This window comes from Oreochromis aureus, linkage group 23 (assembly GCF_013358895.1).
Source record: "Oreochromis aureus strain Israel breed Guangdong linkage group 23, ZZ_aureus, whole genome shotgun sequence".
Lineage (NCBI taxonomy): Eukaryota > Metazoa > Chordata > Actinopteri > Cichliformes > Cichlidae > Oreochromis > Oreochromis aureus.
Genome location: NC_052963.1, coordinates 7503898 through 7528433, shown reverse-complemented (window position 1 = coordinate 7528433; position 24536 = coordinate 7503898). Strand labels below are relative to the sequence as shown.

Below are 24536 nucleotides of genomic sequence, written 5' to 3'. Positions count from 1 at the left end.
GGCAGCTGTGCAGCATAAAGACAGAATAACTCCAGCTGTGTCTGTTTTTCATTATACTTAAAGTACGGGACAAACTGCGTCCCTTCTCAGCTCAATACTGAAACGTGCAATATTTTCTCTGAATGCGGGACGATTCTGTTTTTTATGGGACGGTTGGCAACTCTACTAACTAACCTTATGAATAAAATAAAGTTCAAGATCAGTAACATCACAGCACCCACCCAGCTGTATATAAACTCCGTCATGCTAGCTAGCACGCAGATACGAGTTATTGTAACTGACTGTAAAAAGTCAGCATAACGAAAATAAACTCCACCTAAACTTGGTTTATATCTGACCCAGATAGACTGCAGGTCATAACTTCTTACCTGAAGTTCAGTTGTCCTGACAATCGGACTGGCGGCCGCCTCGGGTCTCTCCTCCTCCTGCCTCCCTTCCCTCATCCACCTGCTGGCCTCTGTGGAAGCTCCGACATAGCGACCACCAAACAACTGAGTTTTTTACACATCGGCCAGCATCTGGCCAATCCACCACCTCTCATTGTTCATGCCCTTACAAAATAAATAAATAAATAAGTCATCCGCCCACCGGGCAAATGCCCGGTATGCCCGATGGCCAGTCCAGCAATGTTAACCTGTTAATCTGTCACCAAAAAAATGTTTTCTGAGGTGCCGTCTTTCGTGCTTGGCTCTCCTATCTTTGCTAACATAATGCTCATAGTGCAGAAGCCGATGCAGCATTCACTTACACTCGGATATCTGAGCTTCACTGTGAAAACATAATCATACATTTGATATTTCATTGAATTTTATTGTTTTAGCTTCGGGGTGGCACCTGGGGTGGCCAGTCTGGTTGGGGGGTGGCCTGTGCCCCCCCAGGCCACCCCGCTGGACACGCCACTGACTATATACAGAGTAACTGAAGGTTAAATGCAGCTAATATGTTCTGTTTTAAGCCAGGCACTTACACCTCCGCTCCGCGGGTATTTTTGAAAACGGAGATTTTTCTATGCGTTTGCACCTTTCGTCCACACGTAAACGGCGTTTTCGGTCACTGCAAACGGAGATTTCTAAAAACGCATGCCAGGGTGGATATTTTCGAAAACTCCATTTTTGCATTTACGTGTGGACCAGGAAAACGGAGAAAACGCAGCATCAAAGGTGTGCGCCTTTTTGACGTCACACTGTGCGCCACGTTATTGTTTCGGTGAAATTAATTTCTACAATACTGTTACTGTTAATTGTACACTCTGCGGTGTTTAAATGCTTACATATACACACACAGTTACTGTCCCTCCACACATACGACTCGGTTCTGCTTCTATGCCCCAGCTTTGTTTACCATTTCCCACCGAGGCTTCTAGACTTCTGATTGGCCAACATTTCTACAAGGTTAGGAATACCTGTTGGAATACATGCCACCTGTTGCTTTGGCATGTTCCTAGCAGCGTTTTCCTTCATTTCTGCGTTTACGTGTGGACTGGATTATTATTATTTTTTTTTTTTTTTTAAACGAAAACGGAAAATCTCAGTTTTCAAAAATACCCGTGTACGGGTGGACGTAGCCTCAGCCACCATCGCTCTGGCAGCAACTGAACTAGAGCCAGAGTAGGGGAGAGGCGAGCTGGAACAAACCATTTTAGGAGGGAGGGGCTGTCTATACTTTTGTTGTTAAAATGTTACGTCTCAAACAAGTACTGTATGCTTTTTATATTTTAGTAGTGTGTCACACAAACAGCAAATATTGTCCAAAAAAAGTAAGAAATCTTTGGGGGTGCTTCAGCACCCCCAAAAATGGGCTAAAATCGCCCCTGGTTTGCAAGCTTGTTTTCAATACCTGCAAACTCCTCTCGTATGGCACGCTGCAGCCTCTCCTCCATGTTGCCACTATCCGCGGGGCTGTGTTCACTCATGGTGGCTGGCTTGTTAGCTGCGCAGGCCTCAAACGCGCTAGCTTCCCCGCTAAACACCGATAACATTGTTTGTGTGGTTGGCTTAGTCTTCTCCTTGGTAGTCTTACCAGGTTCAGGCATCGTGGGTCTATAGCGTTTTTCTTTTAATTTTAAGGATTTAGCTGCAGGAGCAGTTCAGAGCTCGACCGATTGCTACGGTGACATAATCGGAAGTCCAATCAGGTCTAATTGCACGAAGTCAGGAATACTGTGGATAGGAAAGGCCTTAAGCCCAGGCTACCTCCATGGAAACGCCCCTTGTGAGGTGCTGGGTCCTCCTGATCCACGTCAATGATCTCTGGGACTGGAAGCTGCACACTGGGACTCAGCACCTGTCTGGAAATGGATTGAATGTGAATGAATGAATTTAATCCATTTCCAGGCAGCAGCTGGGTATTCCAGGTGTGTTTGAATCTTTCCAGGAAGACCTGCTCACATTAAACCCATGTAATAAATGAAGGTGTTGCTTTAAACATTTATCCATTTATTAACAGGAAACAGAACTACAATTAGATATTTTGGCTATGATGCCTTACACAACAATGGTTTAACTCCAAATAATGTAATAATAATACTAAAAAAAAGTTTAAAAAAACAAAAACAAAAAAAAAAAAACACAACAACAACCCCCAACCCAAAAACAAACAGATTTTACATCAGTGACAAAGTCAACATATTGATATTAGTACTTTATCTGTACTGACATTTTCACTGTGGCAAACTATTCTTCCAACAAAAATTCGTAAAACGCCAACAAGCTTAACAATTTAGAAAACTGGGATCATTGCTGTGTGACTGCGCTGCTCTCACTCCCATTCTTCATCGTCAGCAGCCGTCTGTGCTGCCAGCTGGCTCGTTACACTGCCGTCCTGGAAAAAGCCTCCCTGTGGACCCTGAAGAAGGACCACAATGTGAAACACTACAACATCTCAGAGAATTCAGTGTAACACAACTTTAACCAGTTACCTTCCTCAAGTCGGTGGAGGCAAAATGCTTCCTAGGTGGGTTAAAGCCAGAGGGGCTATGGCCGCTGAACGCAGACTCCTCTAACCACGAGGGAACCTCCTGCTGGGCCTGCCAATCCCAAACACCTCGTTTAAAGCACTCAGGTCTCAACTTGTGGTGATGCACAGTGGCTATTGTGCAGTTGTAATGCAGCGTCTCACCTTGGACAGGATTGTGACCAGTGATCGAGCCAACTCACTGTCAGCTCCTGGATCATAGAAGGACACTGCCCTCCCGGTGTTGCCACAGCGGCCAGTTCTACCAATACGATGGACATATTCGTCGATATTGTTTGGGAGGTCAAAGTTCACAACAAACTGCACATCTGGAATATCGAGTCCACGGGCACCTACAGAGGTTGCCACCAGGACAGAACATTTGCCAGAGCGGAAGTCTCCAAGGGCCTGCTCTCGCTGCCACTGCTCACGGTCACTGGAAGCCAGCACAGCACATAGAATAGATGTACAATGAGATCTAGAGCATCTCCAAACATGTGGGAGGAGAAAGGGGGGTGAGGTGCACAGTTTCTGCAGCACTATATGCATATGAACAGTATTTAGAAAAAAGAAAACTGTATGTATATACATATATATACACACACACACACACACACACACATATATACACAAAATTTATTTACAGTTTGGGTTACTGCACGTAAAATTAAGTGTTGCACAGTGGTGGTTTATAGAGGCAAGTCCTTGGAGTATGGGGGTGGAACTGTGTTATCAGTGCATGTGTGCGTATGTCACACAAAGGACACAACCATCTCCACAGTAAACACACAAACACCACTTACCCGTGAATGCTGGTAGTTGGAAACTTCTCCTGACACAAGATTGTGGCAATAAAATCAGCCTGTCTCTTGGTCTCTACAAACACCATGGTGCGCTCCGATCCTGCAGCACAAACCCACACCACACAGTTCAGTTACACTGAGCTATCGTTTGTTTTGACCTTTAGTTCTTTTCAACACTGGAAACCCAGAAGCCTGAAATCGTTGCCTAAAAATACCTGTTGATTTCAGGAGGTCTATAAGCTGCTCCCTCTTTGCGAACTTGGTGACCTGCACAAATGTCTGCTCCACATCACTGCAGGCTCCACCCACAATACCCACGGCCAAGAACAAATAGTCAGTCTTTAGAAAGTCAGCTGCAAGCCTATATCACACACACACACACACACACACACACACACACACACACACACACACACACACACACACACACACACACTCTGAGATGAGCTGGCAGGCAATCAGACCTGGTTGTATGTCAATAGTACAAACTGGCAGCAGACCTCTGGATGTCCTCGGGGAAAGTAGCACTGAACATCAGAGTCTGACGGTTCTCTTTTGATGGCATCCCAGGAGAGCCCACCAGGCGGCGCATGTCAGGCTCAAACCCCATATCCAACATGCGGTCAGCCTCATCCAGCACCAAGTAACGCACTTTAGTCAAGCCAACCTGGAACACATTTATTAGCATCTTAAAGCGCTGCACAATTTTGTCATCCAATCTATGGTACCTTTAAACGGCCTTACCTTTCCTCTTCCAATCATGTCCAGCAGTCGTCCTGGTGTTCCACACAACACATTACAGCCCCTCGAGAGGTCTCTTATTTGGTGTCCAGTGCTGACTCCACCATACACTACAACAGGTCGCACACATGTCCTGTAGAGTGGAGACAAACATCTTGAATTTATCTTGAATCTACATGCTGGTGGAGTTCAGTTATTCTTTGTCAAAGCCAAAGAAACACACCCATAGGCAAACTTCCTGGCCTCCAGGTAAATCTGGTTGATCAGCTCCCTAGTTGGTGCCACAATGATGGCATCAGGCTCCTGCATCTCACTGAAGCAACTGGCCGCCGCACCATCTGCCATCAGCTGTTGAAGGATTGGGAGCAGGAAGGCAGCCTGGTGGAGGGAGACCACATTTAACCTGTGTCCACAAGCAGGTCTACACCCAGGTTTGACTCTCCCAAACCGTACCGTTTTTCCAGACCCAGTCTGGGCGCAGGCCATGAGATCCCTGCCAGCAGAAATGATGGGGATGCCGTGCTTCTGCACAGGCGTGGGCTTCACATAACCAGACTTGCTGACGTTTCTCTTTAGGGACTCGCACAGCGCTGCTTCATCAAATGTCTGAGAGAAAGCAGAAGAAATGTACACCAGCATCAAGGGCAAGTCAATTTTCCTGTGACACTATGCTTTAAATTACTTCAGGTTTCACGCAGCTGTTTGAACTAAGCCTATAGAGCTGCTTCCAAACAGCTCCAACTATAACAGAGCTGGCTCCTTCAACCAGTGTGTGAAGTCACCAGGAATCTGACCAGAATGGTGTCCAGCTGCACGGTTATACTAGAAACTAACGCAAGTGTTGCAGTCTTGTGTATTAACTTGCTCCTGTGTGCTGTCCTACAAGTTAACAGCTGTCTTACAGGCTGCAGAAACCATAAAATGAGCAGCTCGCCTTTCTCTCAGCTTAACGTTTGCATTATTTGCAAATATCACAAGTCCAGAAGTGTAAATAAAGCATTATTAAATGGCTCACAGATGTCACTGAAATGCATAAAAACATCAACTTCAAATAATAAAACTCAATTATTCTATAAGTCAGTCTCACCACTTGGCAGCCATCTTGGTTTGACGTTAAAAATTTTAACGGTATTTTTCTTGAGTAAATGCACGCTCTAACATGCCACAGCAGGCAATTACATTCACACAAACATAACGTCTTTGATAAGCTGCTTACTTTCAAAGCGGAGCCAAGGAGAAATAAGTGCCACTGATAATGGAATCGGAATCACAACGTGTGCTGCTTTGGCTTTAAAAATAAAATCTTAACAGGTTTTTTTCCAGTAGACTGAACTAGTTACACAAAATCTTTCATGAACAGCTGATCTGACCGGACCACTTGAAAAAGAAATTACACGCCAATTCCATTTCCTTATGGTATACAGTGGTACCTCGTTTATCACGGTAGTTAGGTTCTAAAAATAACCTGCGATAGGTGAAATCCGAAGTAGCCAACTTTGTTTCTTTTACAATTATTATAGATGTTTTAAGGCTGTAAAACCCCTCACTACACACTTTATACGCTCTTCTCAGACAGGCATGAACATTTTCAGTTTTCTCTCGATTAAAACACTCTTAAAGTTCAAACCTTCATAGAAAAATAAGTCCAGTATTAGAGAATGAAACCAAAGGCACCCGCAGGTGACGACATTTCGTCGACATTGTTGTTTGTTGGGGAGAAAACTTACAAACATGCAGTACAGCCACCAGCCACCCGCACAGTGCAGAGATGGTCGGAGGAGAGCGAGGAGGCTCTTAAGGATTGTTTTGAGTCGACTGTGTGGGAGGTGATCTGTGACGACCACGGAGAGGACATCGACAGCCTTACTACATGCATTACTGACTATATTAATTTCTGTGTGGATAACGCCGTACCTACCAGGACTGTACGGTGTTTCTCCAACAACAAACCCTGGATTACTTCAGAAATTAAAGCTGTCCTCAAGCAGAAGAGGAGGGCCTTCAAATCCAGAGACAAAGAGGAGTTGAAAAGGGTGCAGAGAGAGCTGAGGGGACTGATAAGGAATGGGAAGGACAGCTACAGGCAGAAGATGGAGAACCAGCTTCAGCAAAACAATGTTGGTGAAGTATGGAGAGGCCTCAGAACCATCTCAGGCCACAAACATCAGAACTCTCTGCCTGGGAGGGATGTGAGGTGGGCAAATGAACTGAATCATTTCTTCAACAGATTTGATTCAGCCATGAGGCAGTCTCCAACATCGGCTGCAGACTCACCCACCCCCACTGCTGCTGTTCCACCTCTGACACCTCAGACACTTCACACCTCCTCTATTCACCCTGCTCACTCCTCCCCACCCCAACAACAGCATCCAATACACACTCAACACAAGGCTCCAGCCTGTCTCTCTCAACCACCCAGGTTCGGAGGGAACTGAGGAGGATTAAAGCCAAGAAGGCAGCGGGTCCAGATGGCATCAGCTCAAGGGTCGTCAGGTCCTGCGCAGACCAACTGTGTGGTGTGATGGAGCACCTCTTCAACCTGAGCCTGAGGCTGGGAAGAGTCCCACAGCTCTGGAAAACTTCCTGTGTTGTTCCAGTGCCAAAGACTTCACGCCCCAAGGACCTCAACAGCTACAGGCCGGTGGCCCTGACATCCCACCTGATGAAGACCCTGGAGCGGCTGGTCCTGGCTCAGCTTCGGCGCCTTGTGAGCTCATCACTGGACCCACTTCAGTTTGCCTACCAGCCTGGCATTGGAGCGGATGATGCCATCATTCACCTCCTACATCGTTCCCTCGCTCACCTGGAGACCGCTGGGAGCACTGTGAGAATCATGTTCTTTGATTTCTCCAGTGCCTTCAACACTATTCTTCCCACGGTTCTGAAGGACAAGCTGGAGAACCTCACCGACCGACCACAGTATGTGAGGACTCAGGGCTGTGTGTCGGACAGGGTCGTCTGCAGTACGGGGGCCCCACAGGGAACGGTTCTGGCTCCGTTCCTCTTCACCATCTACACTGCAGACTTCTCCCACAACTCCACCCAGTGCTTCCTGCAGAAGTTCTCTGATGACTCTGCAATAGTCGGCCTCATCACTGATGGGGATGACAAGGAGTACAGAGGACTGACTCAAGACTTTGTGGACTGGTGCCAGCTGAACTACCTCCAGATCAATGCCAGTAAAACCAAGGAGCTGGTGGTAGACTTCCGCAGGCACAAGCATCCTCCACTGCAACCACTGAACATCCAAGGTATGGACATCGAGGCTGTGGACAGCTACAGGTACCTTGGTGTTCATCTGAACAACAAACTGGACTGGACTCATAACTCAGACGCCCTCTACAGGAAAGGGCAGAGCAGGCTGTACCTGCTGCGGAGACTCAGGTCGTTTGGAGTGGAGGGCCCTCTCCTGAAGACTTTCTATGACTCTGTGGTGGCCTCAGCCATCTTTTATGGTGTGGTCTGCTGGGGGGGCAGCATCTCTGCTGGGGACAGGAAGAGACTGAACAGGCTGATCCGCAGGGCCAGCTCTGTTCTAGGATGCCCTCTGGACCCAGTGGAGGTGGTGAGTGACAGGAGAATGGTGGCTAAGCTGTCATCCCTGATGGACAACATCTCCCACCCCATGCATGAGACTGTGACGGCACTGAGCAGCTCCTTCAGTGGGAGACTGCGGCACCCACGGTGTGGGACGGAGAGATTTCAGGTCTTTCCTCCCACTGCTGTCAGACTCCACAATAAAGACTTTTGCAGCTGATCAAACACACAAGCCCACACATGTGCAATAAGACTGCTATATGTGCAATTCTTCTTCTGACGAAGTTGTGTTTTTGTATTTTCCTACTCAGTTGTATATAGTAGTTGTATTTCTATTTTATTCTATTGTATATATTATTCTATTCTATTTTATTCTATTGTATATAGTATTTTATTTTATTTTATTGTATTTTATTGCATTCCAGTGTTTTCTAATTTCTGCTACATAACTTTGCACTTTTGCTGTAACAAAACAAATTTCCCACCTGTGGGACTAATAAAGGCCATCTTATCTTATCTTACAGCACTTCAGAGTCACACTGCTCGCGATCGAAGATTTATGTAAATTTGACAAGCTGAATACATTCTGTACTGTACAGGAGACACGGCAGGAGATTGATTGACAATGGTCTACAGCCAATCAGGACGCAGAACACAATGTGCCGTAAAAAAAAGAAAAGAAAAAAAAAAGCATGCAAAACTGCACAAAAAAATTTAATAAAAATAAAATTAAAATTAAATATCTGTGAAACAGAGGCCACGAAAGGTGAACTGGGTTATAGCGAGGGACCACTAATGTGTCAGAATCAGTCACAGTAAGCCAAAATTAACTAAGCATCTTCACTAGGATAACTAGCATACATGTCATGTACCTGTACTGCATGCAGTGTCACACACTGATGTAACCACAGTTTTGTACCAAGCCATATTCAATATCAGCAAAGAACTGCTAAATACAGATTTGTGTACCTACTGGATTGCCCAACATTTCTTACCATTATAGCTGGTGGTGGGTTGGTTCCACTGACATCCACCAAGATCTCATCGTACTTGTCAAAGTTGACACCGGACTCATAGTGGGAAAAAATGGACTCCTCATCTTCAGAGGGTGGTGGGGGGACGTAGGTAACCCTGGGTCCTGCAGTGAGAAACAGAAATGCTGCACATAATGGAAGATAAAGCTGGCATGCTGCAGATATAATAACATGAAGTTTAACTTACTATCACTCGCATCTGCGTTCTCTGCAGGTGTATCCCCGTGCCCTGTATTACACACAGATGCCAGCCACATCAGTAAATCTTTCAAACTTATGTGCAATGAATCATTGAGGTCAATAATGAAAAACAACCCTGAGCAAAGACCTCTTCATCTTTCCCACGGTAGCCTGCAACACAACACAAATTACACTTCTGATACCTCTAACAGATTTGCACATGATCAGAACTGCTTGTTCACTCACCTCCTCCAAAGCCATCTCTGCCACCCTGCTCACCACCTTTAAAACATCAGTCAATTAACTGTTATTCTTACTCAAAATCCACACTGATTGCGATCAAATTTCTTTGCATTTGTTGAAGAGGCTGTGGCTCAGGAGGTCTACAGAGCCACAGCGGTCTACTAATCAACCCTTAGCTTTTCCAACCCAGGTGAACCCCGAGGTGCTCCCACTGGTGCGCGAGTGTGTGAACATTTAGGTCACACAGTGCTTAGGCCATAGGAAAAACAACACATAGATGAATGGATGTGAATGTGTGATTGAGGCTTGTAGTAAAAAGGCACTAATAAGTACGAGTCAATGTAGCATTTGCATGCAGTGGATAAAAAAACCACCACCAGTGGAATCAGACTCGTACCTTGCCTATAGCTTCCTCTTCTTCCTCTCGACACTGTGAAAAGCAGAAAATGCTCACATTGTAAACAAGCATTTCTTTCAGTCTACTTTTGTGTCTTAATGGAAATATTAACACTACCATTTTTATTGTCACCATCCTCTTCATTGGCTGTAAAAATAAGAACATCAAGTCAGACGCGTTCCAGCTCAAAGCCAAACAGACATACACGTCAATATTCCAATTATTACCGTCAAAATCACTGTGATCCGTTCTGCCAAATCCTCTGCCACGCCCTGATAACACACAACTGTCATATTACAATTCCATCAACAGCTCTATTCACTACAGCATAAATATGCATACTGCCCTGGCAGGCCAACACAGCACAGTATTACCACTGCTCATCTTTACTGGCTGAACGATCTTGCTAATCCTCTTTCACACTGCTAGTTGTTTTGTTTTTTTTCAGTATTTGTAATTTGAATTGTTTTCATAATGTGTGAAACTTTATTACAAATGCCTAACATTCCACTGAGATGACCAACAGTATATCCACCCCCCCCCCACACACCCCCCTACCACGGCCTCCTCTTCGGCTGAAGCTACTCCTTTCTGCTGTATTATTCTGGCCGTCACCATCTGTAAAGAAGAAACGCAACGCTCAGGAAACACAATGAGGAAAACTACAACAGCTCATGTAATACTCTTCATGCTTACCGTTTGCACTGTCCTCAGCATCTCAAAAATAAATAAATAAATTAAAAAAGAATCAAATATCTAAAATTAGATACCTCCGACAATCGTCTGAATGCACCTACTATAATGTGATAACCATTTCTCCCATCACCTGCATGCTTCTCCATTGGCACCTCTCTGATAATTACTGTGTGATAGTATCAAGCAAACCTTGTGGTCTGAAAACTAGAGCCAAGTGCCATAACGCAACACTGTTTAAACAGCCAGCAGGGGGCAGCTGTTCTAGCTGAAAACAGTATCTTGTCATTTTGAAACAATAAGAGCTGGGTCTGACTGAAAGCACACGCTGATGGAGTAATATCTTGAGCACAGTGCATAAATCTGACACAGAATGATCAAAATGAACAAGAACTGTTTTATTCAGTAGTGAGTCAAATTGAGACATTAAGACCATAAAGTCATCAGGAAAAGTATTTTCTGAGCTCAGGACTAGGAGTGTCTGTGCAACAACAGCTTTAACCCCATGGAGGCTGAGAACAGGTTTAACACACCATCACACTGCCTCCACTTTTCATCTTTTACAGTGTATGGGCCGGTGTCCTGCAGGTCTTAGATGTGTCCTTGATCCAGCACAGCTGATTTAAATGGATAAATTACGTCCTGAAGTTCTCCAGACGCCTGCTAAGGAACTAAACATTTGATTCAGGTGTGTTGACCCAGGGTGAAATCTAAAACCTGCAGGACATAGGCACTAGAGGCCTGGAGTTGGACACCCCTGCTGCATGCAATCCCAAAAAGCATTCTTCCACATTAAATCTACTCTGAAATTTGTCATCCAGAAATGAGGATTATCCAGGACAATTTCACCATCAGTCACAAAATGCCAAACAGTGACAGTTTCAGTGTTTAGATGCAGCCCTCGCACGTCATATCCAGTTTCCCTTGCTCACGTGGGCCTTCACCAGGCACAAAAAAAACTTAATTACTGCAGGTAAAACTCCAGAGGTTGGTGGATATTTTTTGTTTAAAGCTATGATTGCATGCCAAATGATGGGCATACACACACGCCTACTGGCTTTTCACCTCACAGCTCATACATAATGCTAATTTTCATACATGTTTACTTGCTCAAAGGACAATTATACCACTTCTTAAACAAAGTGTTAAATGTGCACCTGAGAAGAATGAGTTTTTAAATCCTCCTCTTCCTCTACCCCGTCCACCACGACCTGGAGGAACACATTTAAATCACTCTTCAGTGTCATGCAAGATGCTTCCTGTAAGGGCTCCATCGTCTTTCTACACTCACCTCCTTGAAATTCACCATGATCAGAGTTCCAGAAATCTCCTTGTGTACCTAAAAACATGTTTGTTTCAAATACAGAATAATACCAAAATAAATCTTAACCTGCCTCCAATCTTTATTTTAACCCTTTGAAGAAAGAATTAAAGCAGACAATAAATCTGAAGTGGAACATACCTCCAGTTGAGGTGTCGCTGGTGAGTGCACAAGTACCAGAGGTAGCGGTTTCCTGTAAACATGGGCAATTTCAGTCGGACGCTGACTGACCGGCTCATCGAAGTGCGTACGCACGGCCTTTGGATATTACACTAGCTTACCTGTTCTTCCCACTCGTCCATTCTTGCTCACCTGAGGAAAAAAGTACCACAAGAAATTTTGTAAATCACATACGATCACGAATACCCCCCCACTCTTTTTTTTTAACCGCTTTCATTCCGACATTAAAAGAAAACTTTTCCTGAGAATCTGGGACAACGTGACGACTACCACGCGAGAAATGATAGGCACTTAAGCTAACACTAAAACCACTAAAACCTTAAAATGCTCAAGTATCTTTAATCAAAACGTCGACTGTTGCAAAGCAAATGTGGCTCTGAAGTGCAGAAAATAATTTCGCGCTGCTTTTAGCTAATCAAGACGCATCGAGCACGCGGGAGCAGGGCGGCGGCTAACTTCTGGCCTCAATTTAGACGCAAACACGAAATAATGCTTTAAAGTCATGTGTTTGCATAGTTAAAATGAGTCATTTTTTAAAGAGCTGTTTCGAGAATACACTCACAACCAAAAAAAAACCTACAAGTGGACGTAAAAGGTGACACCCGCTAGCATTGGAAGCGCTAACTAAAACAGCACGACATGATTAATAAAACTGATAATAACTACATCTTGTTCTTCAAAAATTGGTTTTATAAGTGACAGTAATGCAGTAAAACTGGCCCAGGTAGAATAACCATACTTTCTGAGTGTCTTCACAGATGAGATTCTTCCTCGACGTGCAGCCTGCTCGTCCGCTCACAGAATGGGGCGCGCGCATGCACAGCTCACAACCCGCAAACTTGCAACTTCCGCCATTTTCCCGCCTAACTGGATTTTTGAAAATACAAGAAATGAATACGAAGAATTATAAACTTTCCCCCCTGTAAATAGCTTCTAATAGAACATTTTTTAAATATAGTTTTGTTGGCAAAATTGTAGAACTTGAAGGTTGTTGCACAACAACTGGAAAATGTCATTCTGCTTTCTTTCAGTTTTTAATATTTTTAAAAAGTTGTTAGTTCGAAAAGTTTAAAAACCTGTTTAAAAATTAAGCCTTTATAGTGGAGGTGATATATAAACGCTTTATTAAACTACCACTAATTCCTTTACTCTAAATTCACCCTATTGGCTATTATTTTCAGTGCATTAAAATAAAATAAATCTGATAGTGTTCACCGATTTTCTATCCCCAAATAATATAATTCATTAATAAAATACAATAAATTAGAAACCATTCACCTGCTCAATCTCGTTGCGCATAGAGTATGCACTGCCATCTGCTGGAAAACTACACAATTGCATGTTCACTACTAAATGTGATTGTCACATTGCACACTCTCATACTTGTATTGATATAACTTTGACCAGGCAATAATAAAAAATAGAGCAAATAATAATTGCTGTAAGTTTCTGCTGGGAGGCCAACAGACTGTGTATTTCTAATATTGTTCCCAAGCTCCCCAAGACAAATGGGAGGACAGAACAGTGTAAAATCAGTGCCAGATCAAAAATGCAGATTATTAGGAATGAGATTTCCATATCAGTTGGGACCCAAATTAACAACAGTTATCAAACACTGACTCTCTGATGATTGTATTGGAGAGCAGCTCATTGTTGACTATCTTATATGTGCACTGAAGCAGCCAGCGGCTGAACTGCCAACCCTCCAACTAGCAGATGAGCTGGTCTACCTCCTGAGCTACAGCCTGCTGACAAGACAAGGGGAAGGGGGGGAAGGTGTGTTAGGAGGCAGTGAGGGTGACAAAAAAGCAGGAGTGTGGAGGTGAGAGGTGGGACTATGACTGATAAAGGGAGATGGTAGATGGTATGTAGAGAAGGAAGTGTGTGTGTACAGGAGACCAGGTGGAAGGGAAGCAAAGCCAGGAGCACTGGAGGTGGACTCAAACTATTCTACCATGGTGTAGAAGGAACATTTGTTTGTTCATTTGCTGAAATTTGAACAAACTGCTTTAATAAATTAAAAAAAATTGTAATTGTAATTGACTTCCTAACTACAATCATCCCTGACTCTTGGTGGCGCTGTCACTTGGTGTTCGCTCGCTTTGTGGTAGAGTATCACTTCCTGTTCCTGCTCAAACACAGTGGTGTTTCTGAGTAGCTTTTCTACTTAGCAATTTAATTTAAATCTTTTGATACATTCCTTTTTCATAGTATAATCTTAACGTGCTTCATCTGAATCACCCTTTCTGTGTACTCACTACCTAATTTATAGCCAAAGTATTCACTCACTGTCTCGCTAGCTTAGCTCGTAGCCGACTCGTTAGCACCATGGCTACTTCACCTGTCCCTCCTGCACTTTCCTGCTCATTGTGTCAGATGTTTAGTTACTCCTCGGCCTCCTTTAGCAGTAATGATACCTGTAACAAATGTAGCATATTTGCAGCTCTGGAGGCCAGGATTACTGAATTGGAGACTCGGCTCAAGCACCCTTCATTCACCCGTAGCTAGCCAGGCCCCTGTAGCTGGTGCAGCCGAAGATAGCGTAGGGCCCCGCTAGCTGTTCCCCGGCAGACCCCAAGCAGCTGGGGAAAGAGGGCGGCTGGGTGACGGTGAGGAGGAAGCATAGTCTTAAACTGAAGCCCCAGGTACACCACCAACCTGTTCATGTGTTCAACTGTTTTTCCCCACTCGGCGACACACCCGCCGGGGTCAAACTCTGGTAATTGGTGATTCTGTTCTCAGACATGTGAAGCTAGAGACACCGGCAACCATAGTCAATTGTCTTCCAGGGGCCAGAGCAGGCGACATTGAAGGAAATTTAAAACTGCTGGCTAAGGGTAAACGTAAATACAGTAAGATCATAATTCACGTCGGCAGTAATGACACCCGGTTACGCCAATCGGAGGTCACTAAAATCAATATTGAATCGGTGTGTAACTTTGCCAAAACAATGTCGGACTCTGTAGTTTTCTCTGGTCCCTCCCCAATCAGACCAGGAGTGACATGTTTAGCCGCATGTTCTCCTTGAATTGCTGGCTGTCTGAGTGGTGTCCCAGAAACGATGTGGGCTTCATAGATAATTGGCAAACCTTCTGGAGGAAACCTGGTCTTGTTAGGAGAGATGGCATCCATCCCACTTTGGATGGAGCAGCTCTCATTTCTAGAAATATGGACCAATTTATTAAACCCCCAAAATATGACTATCCAGAGTTGGGACCAGGAAGCAGAGTTGCAGTCTTACACGCCTCTCTGCAGCTTCTCTCCTCCTGCTACCCCCAAAAACCCATCTCCATTGAGACTGTGTCAGCTCCCAAAAAGACAAAAACAAACTAAAACCAGCAATAAACAACTTAAACATAAAAATCACAAAGAAAGAACAATACAGTATCCACATCTGAACCAAAGAGTAAAACAGTGAAATGTGGATTATTAAATATTAGGTCTCTCTCCTCCAAGTCTCTGTTAGTACATGACTTAATAATTGATCAACAAATCGATTTACTCTGCCTTACAGAAACCTGGTTGCAGCAGGATGAGTATGTTAGTTTAAATGAATCAACACCCCCGAGTCATTCTAACTACCAGAAATCTCGAAGCACAGGCCGAGGGGGCGGTGTGGCAGCAATTTTTCACACCAGTCTATCAATTAACGAAAGACCAAGACAGACTTTTAATTCATTTGAAAGCCTGATGCTTAGCCTTGTCCACCCCAGCTGTAAAACTCAGAAACCAGTCTTACTTGTTATCATCTATCGTCCACCTCGGCCTTACACAGAGTTTCTCTCTGATTTCTCAGACTTTTATCTGATTTAGTGCTCAGCTCAGATAAAATAATTATTGTGGGTGATTTTAACATCCATGTAGATGCTAAAAATGACAGCCTCAACATCGCATTTAATCTGTTATTAGACTCAATTGGCTTCTCTCAAAATGTAAAAGAACCCACCCACCACTTTAATCACACTCTAGATCTTGTTTTAACATATGGCATAGAAACTGAACATTTAACAGTGTTTCCTGAAAACCCTCTGCTGTCTGATCATTTCCTGATAACATTTACATTTACAATAATTGATTACACAGCAGTGGAGAGTAGACTTTATCAAAGTAGATGTCTTTCTGAAAGTGCTGTAACTAAGTTTAAGAATATAATCCACCCACTGTTATCATCTTCAATGCCCTGTACCAACATAGAGCAGAGCAGCTATCTGAACGCTACTCCAACAGAGGTCGATTATCTTGTTAATAATTTTACCTCCTCACTACGTATGACTCTGGATACTGTAGCTCCTGTGAAAACTAAGGTCTCAAATCCGAAGTACCTGACTCCGTGGTATAATTCTCAAACACGTAGCCTAAAGCAGATAACTCGTAAGCTGGAGAGGAAATGGCGTGTCACAAATTTAGAGGATCATCATTTAGCCTGGAGAAATAGTTTGCTACTTTATAAGAAAGCCCTCCGCAAAGCCAGAACATCTTACTATTCATCACTGATTGAAGAAAATAAGAACAACCCCAGGTTTCTCTTCAGCACTGTAGCCAGGCTGACAAAAAGTCAGAGCTCTACTGAGCCAACAATCCCTTTAACGTTAACTAGTAATGACTTCATGAACTTCTTCACAAATAAAATTTTTATCATTAGAGAAAAAATTACCAATAATCATCCCACAGATGTAGTATTATCTACAGCTACTTTTAATACCATCGATGTTAAGTTAAACTCTTTTTCTCCAATTGATCTTTCTGAGTTAACGTCAATAATTAATTCCTCCAAACCATCAACGTGTCTTTTAGACCCCATTCCTACAAAACTGCTCAAAGAAGTCCTGCCATTAATTAATTCTTCGATCTTAAATATGATCAACCTATCTCTAATAATCGGCTATGTACCACAGGCCTTCAAGGTGGCTGTAGTTAAACCCTTACTTAAAAAGCCATCTCTAGACCCAGCTGTCTTAGCTAAGTATAGGCCAATCTCCAACCTTCCTTTCATATCAAAAATCCTTGAAAGAGTAGTTGTCAAACAGCTAACAGATCATCTGCAGAGGAATGGCTTATTTGAAGCGTTTCAGTCAGGTTTCAGAGCTCATCACAGCACAGAAACAGCTTTAGTGAAGGTTACAAATGATCTTCTTATGGCCTCTGACAGTGGACTCATCTCTGTGCTTGTCCTGCTAGACCTCAGTGCTGCGCTTGATACTGTTGACCATAATATCCTATTAGAGCGATTAGAACATGCTGTAGGTATTACAGGTACTGCACTGCAGTGGTTTGTATCATATCTATCTAATAGACTCAAAGTTGTTCAAGTAAATGGAGAGTCCTCTTCACACACTAAGGTCAATTATGGTGTTCCACAGGGTTCAGTGCTAGGACCAATTCTATTTACATTATACATGCTTCCCTTAGGCAGCATCATTAGAAGACATAGCATAAATTTTCACTGCTATGCAGATGACACGCAGCTCTATCTATCCATGAAGCCAGGTAACACACACCAATTAGTTAAACTGCAGGAATGTCTTAAAGACATAAAGACCTGGATGGCCGCTAACTTTCTGCTTCTTAATTCAGATAAAACTGAGGTTATTGTACTCGGCCCTGAAAATCTTAGAAATATGGTATCTAAGCAGATTCTTACTCTGGATGGCATTACCTTGGCCTCCAGTAATGCTGTGAGGAACCTTGGAGTCATTTTTGACCAGGACATGTCCTTCAATGCACATATTAAACAAATATGTAAGACTGCTTTCTTCCATTTGCGCAACATCTCTAAAATTAGAAATATCCTGTCTCAGAGTGATGCTGAAAAACTAGTTCATGCATTTATTACTTCCAGGCTGGACTACTGTAATTCATTATTATCAGGATGTCCTAAAACTCTCCTGAAAAGCCTTCAGCTGATCCAAAATGCTGCAGCAAGAGTACTGACAGGGACTAGAAAGAGAGAGCATATTTCTCCTGTTTTGGCTTCCCTTCATTGGCTTCCTGTTAAATCCAGAATTGAATTCAAAATCCTGCTCCTCACATACAAGGTCTTAAATAATCAGGCCCCATCTTATCTTAATGACCTTGTAGTACCAGTTTGGATTCGGGAGACAGACACTATCTCTACTTTCAAGATTAGGCTTAAAACTTTCCTTTTTGGTAAAGCATATAGTTAGGGCTGGACCAGGTGACCCTGAATCCTCCCTTAGTTATGCTGCAATAGACGTAGGCTGCCGGGATTCCCATGATGCATTGAGTTTTTCCTTCCAGTCACCTTTCTCACTCACTATGTGTTAATAGACCTCTCTGCATCGAATCATATCTGTTATTAATCTCTGTCTCTCTTCCACAGCATGTCTTTATCCTGTTTTTCTTCTTTTTCACCCCAACCGGTCGCAGCAGATGGCCGCCCCTCCCTGAGCCTGGTTCTGCCGGAGGTTTCTTCCTGTTAAAAGGGAGTTTTTCCTTCCCACTGTCGCCAAAGTGCTTGCTCATAGGGGGTCATATGATTGTTGGGTTTTTCTCTGTATTTATTATTGTGCTATCTACTGTACAATATAAAGCGCCTTGAGGCGACTTTTGTTGTGATTTGGCGCTATATAAATAAAATTGAATTGAATTGAATTGAATAGATGGAGAAAGAGAAATAGAGTAGTGGTAATCTTTAAGGTAGAGTATGTGAATAGTGTGCAGGTGAAGAGAGGGTCAGACAGGGTCATGAGTTTGAAGCTGCAAATCAAAGGAGTGATGTTGAATGTTGTGTGTATGCCCACAGGGCGGATGGTAGCTAGAAGAGAAAGCTAGATGAAGTGGAGGAGGGTCTCCCCAGGGTGGAGAGCATTGTGAGGGGGATGTAGGTGAAGGCTGCAGAGGCGATGGGGAGGTGTTTAGGAGGTATGGTGTTAAGGAGAAAAATGCAGAGCGTCAGATGGTGTAGATTTTATGAAATGAATGGAAATGGCTGTGGTGAACATGAACTTTAAGAAGGAGGAAGATAGGATGATGTCAGAGCTGAAGAAAGTGAACACAGGTGGACTCATGCTGAAAATGCAACCTGAAAGTGGCAGGAGACTGTAAGGTGGTGGCAGGGAGGATGTAGGTAGGGAGCATCTGTAGGATGGCTTTGGACATCAAGAAGAGTAATCAAGTGAAGGCAGAGCCAAGGATTAAATGATGGAAGCTGAAGAAGGAGGAACATCGCACAGAGTTCAAGAGGGAGTTGAGATATTAGGGAAGAGTTACCAGCTGGGAAACTACAGCTGAATTAGTGAGGGAACCTGTCAGGAAGGTGTTTGGTGTATCCTCTGGACTAAGGAAAGAAGACAAGGACACTTGCTGGTGAAATGACAGCGTAAAGGGAAAGTATTTAAAGGAAGAGGTTGAAACAGTCAAGGAGAGATGGGAGTACAAAGACTGCGGTGCGAAAAAGGAAAATGCTTCACTAAGGAAGGAGAATGAGACTCAATTCAATTAGTTAGCTACAGATGTCACATCAAATACATCAGAATCTGCCTGACTATAAACTGATTTATAGACCAATGTACACTTATACTTGTCATCTCATCTGTATGAGCTAGCTGAAGCAGTTTATGTAAGCCATCTTTTATATCCTATGCTTTGTCCTTAACACTTCACATATATATTCTTTATATATGCTAAGAGCTTTCAACTTAAATGCCTTGATCCATGTACTTAAGCAATAAGATAAAATGATATAACCATATCTTTTTTCCAAATTCCCAGTGGGACATGCCCTTGGGGATAGGATGAGGGGCTCAGAGTAGAGCAGCTACTCCGCCACATTGAAAGGAGCCAGCTGGAGTGGTTTGGGTATCTGACAAGGATGCCTCTCCCAGGAAATGCCCAGGAGGGCTTCCTGAAAGAGGCCAGCCACCCTTCCAAGAGAGCTCCTGTCCACTGCTATGATGTCATTCTTTTGGTCACCTTCAGCGTGTAAACATAGGTGAGGGTGGGGATGTAGACTGACCAGTAAATGGAGAGCTTTGCTTTTAGACTTAGCTCTCTCTTCTTCACCATGACAGACTGGTACAGCGTCCTCATCATAGCAGCCACAGTACGATCTGTCAATCTTCTGCTCGCCTCTCCCCTCACTTGTGAAAAAGACCCTGAGATACTTAAACCCAGAGTGGGCACTCCACCCCTTTTCCAGCTGAGGACCATGGCCTCAGACTTGGAGGTGCTGACTGTCATTCCCACCACTTCACACTCGGTTGCAAACCATTCCAGTGCGAGCTGGAGTCCACCATAGGAGGAAGCCAACAAATCCACATCATCTGTGAAAAGCAGAGATGAGATTCTGGACCACCCAAGTGGAAGCCCTCGTGCATAAAAATGATGAACACAATCGGTGATAAAGGGCAGCCCTGATGGAGTCCAACACCTACCAGGAATGAGGGTTAGGGTTATGTTAAATAAAGCCAAATAAACGCATTGTTCTATAAAAAAAGAAAGGAAAGGAGGAGCATTAAACAGGGAAAAAAAGAAAATAATAAAATCAAAGGTCAATTAAATAAAAAACAACAGGTAAAAATTGCAATCACAATAACTAAATACAGCAAAAATCTAGACAATATACCAAGCAGCTGACGTTCAGTTGATAAACAACACTAAACAGACTCTAAATTTTGAATGACCAGAGCATCAAGATTCTTGTGAAACCTTTATGTGACTGTATGTGCAGGACTATATTTTGAATTTTTGTGTTTTCGATCAAGATTTAGAAAATGACCAGTGATCTTATCCAGAACTGTTAGAAGCATAAATTTCCATTGCAGCTGACGCTCTTTATTATCCAGCCCAGATGAAACAAATCAGAACTCCAAACATGTCAGAAGATATAAAGGCCTGGGAGTAATATTTTCTTGCTGAATCTAAACTAAAATCATTGCATCTGGCGTCAAAAATCATTCAAACAAATTACACTGTTTCCAGCACTACTGTGAAGTACTTTAAAGTCAGGTTGACCTGAAAATCCTTGTCTTTGTTACTTCCAGCACAGACAACTGTAATTACTTATTAGAATGTCCCCATAGGTGTCTGGGAGGAGAGTCATATTTCTCTTATTAGCATTTCTTCTCTGGTTTCTTGTTAAAGCCAAACCAAGATTTCAAAAGCTTTGCCTTACATGCAAAAACCTCAAAACCAACCTTCATAACGTATACCTTAATTACAAAATGAATTAAAAACATTTTTTAAAATTGGTGCTTTTAATTTGAATAAAGCACCAAATCCACACTTAAGTTTAAATTTCAAAACCTACTTTTTAACTAGTGATTTTATCTACTGTTCTGATTTTATCTACTGTTTTGATATTTGATTTTATATACTGTTTTGTTTGTTTGTTTGTTTGTTTGTTTGTTTGTTTGTTTGTTTGCTTGTTTTAATCAAATTTAAATCATGCTTTTTATTTGTTTTTGTTTTTAATGTCTCTGTAAAGCACTTTGAATCACCTTGTTGTTGAATTGTTCTATATAAATAAACTTGCCTTGCCTAAATAGAGGGCTTTGCTGTCAGGCTGCAGATGGTTTTTCAAAAGTAGAATGGGGGGTAAAGCCTTTAGCTGTCAGAGTGCTCTCCTGGAAAATCAGCTCTCCGGTGGGGTTTGTTTTAAAGGCCTACTGCCTTGACTTTTAGAATGAAGCTTCAACTGTCCATTTTCATAAAAGCTGTAGTTAGGGCTGAAGCCATTATGTAACTGTGGATGGAGGCTGAGAGTTGATGGAGGGAACTCCTGTTTTTCCTCTCTGCCCTCACTTTACCATTCTACAGGTGCTTCTAGGCCCGTAGTAGCCTGTAGTAGAGCCTGTAGTAGGAAGGCCGTGAATGAAGTTTTCTATAGAAAATCCTTCGCCGGTGCCCGATCGGACTTAAAGCAGTGTGCTGTTTACGTTGGAGACAAGCCGCGCAGGACCTACTACACCCACAAACAGCAACAGGATAACAAACTGCTGGCATAAAGTCTCGTATGAATTCCGACGAGGAGGACTGTGAGTGTGTGCCACCACAGGCCGAGACAAGCTCCGCCGGAGGAGCCGATAGGTGGGGATGCTCAGAGGAAAGGCTCGGGATGCTAGGAAGATCAGTCAGAGCGGGGGCTAGTTAGCTGTTGTTGGAGGCTGTGTGGACGTCAATGCTCCTTTGTTTCAGGCAGCATATTGGGGCAAAGTTTATAGCAAGCACTGGTTAAATGAAAACGAAAGAAATCTGCCCGTGGGTTACTTTGAAGACATTACTTCTGTATGAGTAATAAAGTAGGCTAACTAGCATTTGCTGTGTTAGTTTGCTAAAGTGAGCGACAGATTAGAATAGAAGAATAAAATAGAATAGAATAATCCTTTAATTGTCCCACAAGGGGAAATTTGGTTGTAACAGCAGCCAAAAAGACACATATACAAACAAACAGTACACAGGACACAGAACAGAAACACACAATTTTTCTTACATATTTACATTAAGGACAATGGTTACTATATACAGAGTACTGTACAGTTATTAAATTAAATATAAATAACTACAGATAAGAGGCAAACCAGGTTGTAGTGCGAATCAGTTGATTAACTTATTGCAGTTACAGTGCTGATGTAAACATCTATGATTGTTGGGAGCAGTTCTGATTGTACAGTCTGACAGCTGCAGGGAGGAAGGAGGACATGCGGAACGCGCTCCTTCATGCATCTAGGATGCAGCAATCTCTCACTGAAGCAGCTCTGCAGTTCAGCAACATTTCCATGCATGGGGTGGGAGACTCTGTCCATCAGAGATGTTATTTTGGCCAGAGTCCTTCTGTCTCCCACCACCTGCACTGGGTCCAGGGTGCATCCCAGAACAGAGCTGCCCTTCCTGATGAGTTTATCCAACCTCTTCCTCTCAGCTGCCGATAAACCGCTGCTCCAACATACCACACTGTAAAAAATGACAGATGCCACCACAGAGTCATAGAAGGTCTTTAAAAGCGCTCCCTGTACTCCAAATGACCTCAGCCGCCTCAGCAGGTAGAGTCTGCTCTGACCCTTCCTGTAAAGAGCATCAGTGTTGTGGCTCCAGTCCAGTTTATTATTCAGGTGAACACCCAGGTACCTATAAGAGTCCACTATCTCAATGTCCACTCCCTGGATGTTCACCGGTGTCAGTGCGGTGGGTCTGCGTCTCGAAGTCCACCACCAACTCCTTGGTTTTCCGGCGTTGATCAGCAGGTGGTTCTGCTGACACCAGTCAACAAAGTCCAGAGTCCACTGTCTGTACTCTGAGTCGTCCTCACCTGTGATGAGGCCGACTATGGCAGAGTCGTCAGAGAACTTCTGTAGGTGGCAGCATGGGGAGTTGATGGAGAAGTCTGCAGTGTAGAGGGTGAAGAGGAACGGTGCCAGCACAGTTCCCTGTGGGGGCCCCGTACTGCAGACCAGCGTGTCAGAGACACAGCCCTGTGACCTCACATACTGTGGACGTTCTGTGAGGTAGTCCAGTATCCACTGGGACATGTGGTGGTCCACTCCCGATAGCTCCAGCTTGTCTCTCATAAGTCGTGGCTGGATGGTGTTGAAAGCACTGGAGAAATCAAAGAACATGATCCTCACAGTGCTTCCAGGCTTCTCCAGGTGAGTCAGGGCTCGGTGCAGGAGGTAGATGATGGCGTCCTCCACCCCAATGCCAGGCTGGTAAGCAAACTGCAGCGGATCCAATGAAAACCTCACCAGGGGACGCAGATGGTTTAGAACCAACCTCTCGAGGGTCTTCATCAGATGGGATGTCAGGGCTACCGGCCTGTAGCTGCTGAGGTCCTTGGGATGGGAGGTCTTTGGTACCGGTACCACACAGGAGGTCTTCCACAGCTGTGGTACTTTCCCCAGTGACAGGCTCAGGTTGAACAGATATCCTAGGATGCCACACAGTTCATCTGCGCAGCATCTCAGGAGCCTGGAGCTGACGCCATCTGGACCTGCAGCCTTCCGCACCTTGATCTTGCGAAGCTCGTTCCTCACTTGAAGTGCTGAGATAGAAAGAGTGGATTTTGGGGGAGGGGTGTGTATGTTGGAGTCCACAGAAGCCTGGGGTGGGTGTAATGACTGGGAGCTGGGAGGTGTGAAGCTGAGAGGTGTGAAGTCCTGAGATGAAGGACAGGCAGTCCCTGAAGATGAAGGAGATTGCAGCAGGGGGGACGATGCTGTGGGAGGGGTGGGTGGTTGATCAAACCTATTAAAATATTTATTTAGGTCATTCACCCACCCCAAGTCTCCTGCAGCCTGGGGGGTTGGTTTTTGTCCTGAAATTGTCTTCAGGCTGTTCCAAACCCCTCTGATGTTGTCCTGTTGCAGCTGCTCTTCCATCTTCCTCCTGTAGTTTTCCTTTCCTTGCCTTATCTTCCATTTCAGCTTCTTCTGAACAACTCTCAGCTCCTGTTTGTCTCCAGATCTAAAGACTCTCTTCTTCTCCTTGAGGAGAGCCTTAAT

General features: G+C 43.8%; 1 protein-coding gene across 3 annotated transcripts; it reads right to left on the bottom strand.

Annotated features, from left to right (window-relative positions):
* Positions 1-2418: 2418 nt before the first annotated feature.
* Positions 2419-12948, bottom strand: LOC116321514 (DEAD (Asp-Glu-Ala-Asp) box polypeptide 4). 3 transcript variants are annotated; one of them, XM_039607458.1, is made up of 23 exons: positions 12821-12948; positions 12183-12213; positions 12043-12094; positions 11872-11919; positions 11738-11791; positions 10584-10604; positions 10446-10505; positions 10115-10159; positions 10005-10034; positions 9888-9920; positions 9494-9529; positions 9383-9418; positions 9255-9296; positions 9029-9171; positions 4950-5102; positions 4720-4874; positions 4500-4629; positions 4256-4422; positions 3971-4116; positions 3756-3855; positions 3118-3388; positions 2918-3025; positions 2419-2844 (listed from the first exon to the last, which is right to left on the bottom strand). In XM_039607458.1, exons 2-23 carry the CDS (start codon positions 12201-12203, stop codon positions 2758-2760), a joined length of 1938 nt encoding a protein of 645 aa, XP_039463392.1. In that variant the 5' UTR covers positions 12204-12213; positions 12821-12948; the 3' UTR covers positions 2419-2757. The 3 variants fall into 3 exon arrangements, with proteins under 3 accessions (XP_039463392.1, XP_039463394.1, XP_039463393.1); XM_039607460.1 differs by lacking the exon at positions 9383-9418; XM_039607459.1 differs by lacking the exon at positions 10584-10604.
* Between the last annotated feature and the right edge of the window lie 11588 nt (positions 12949-24536).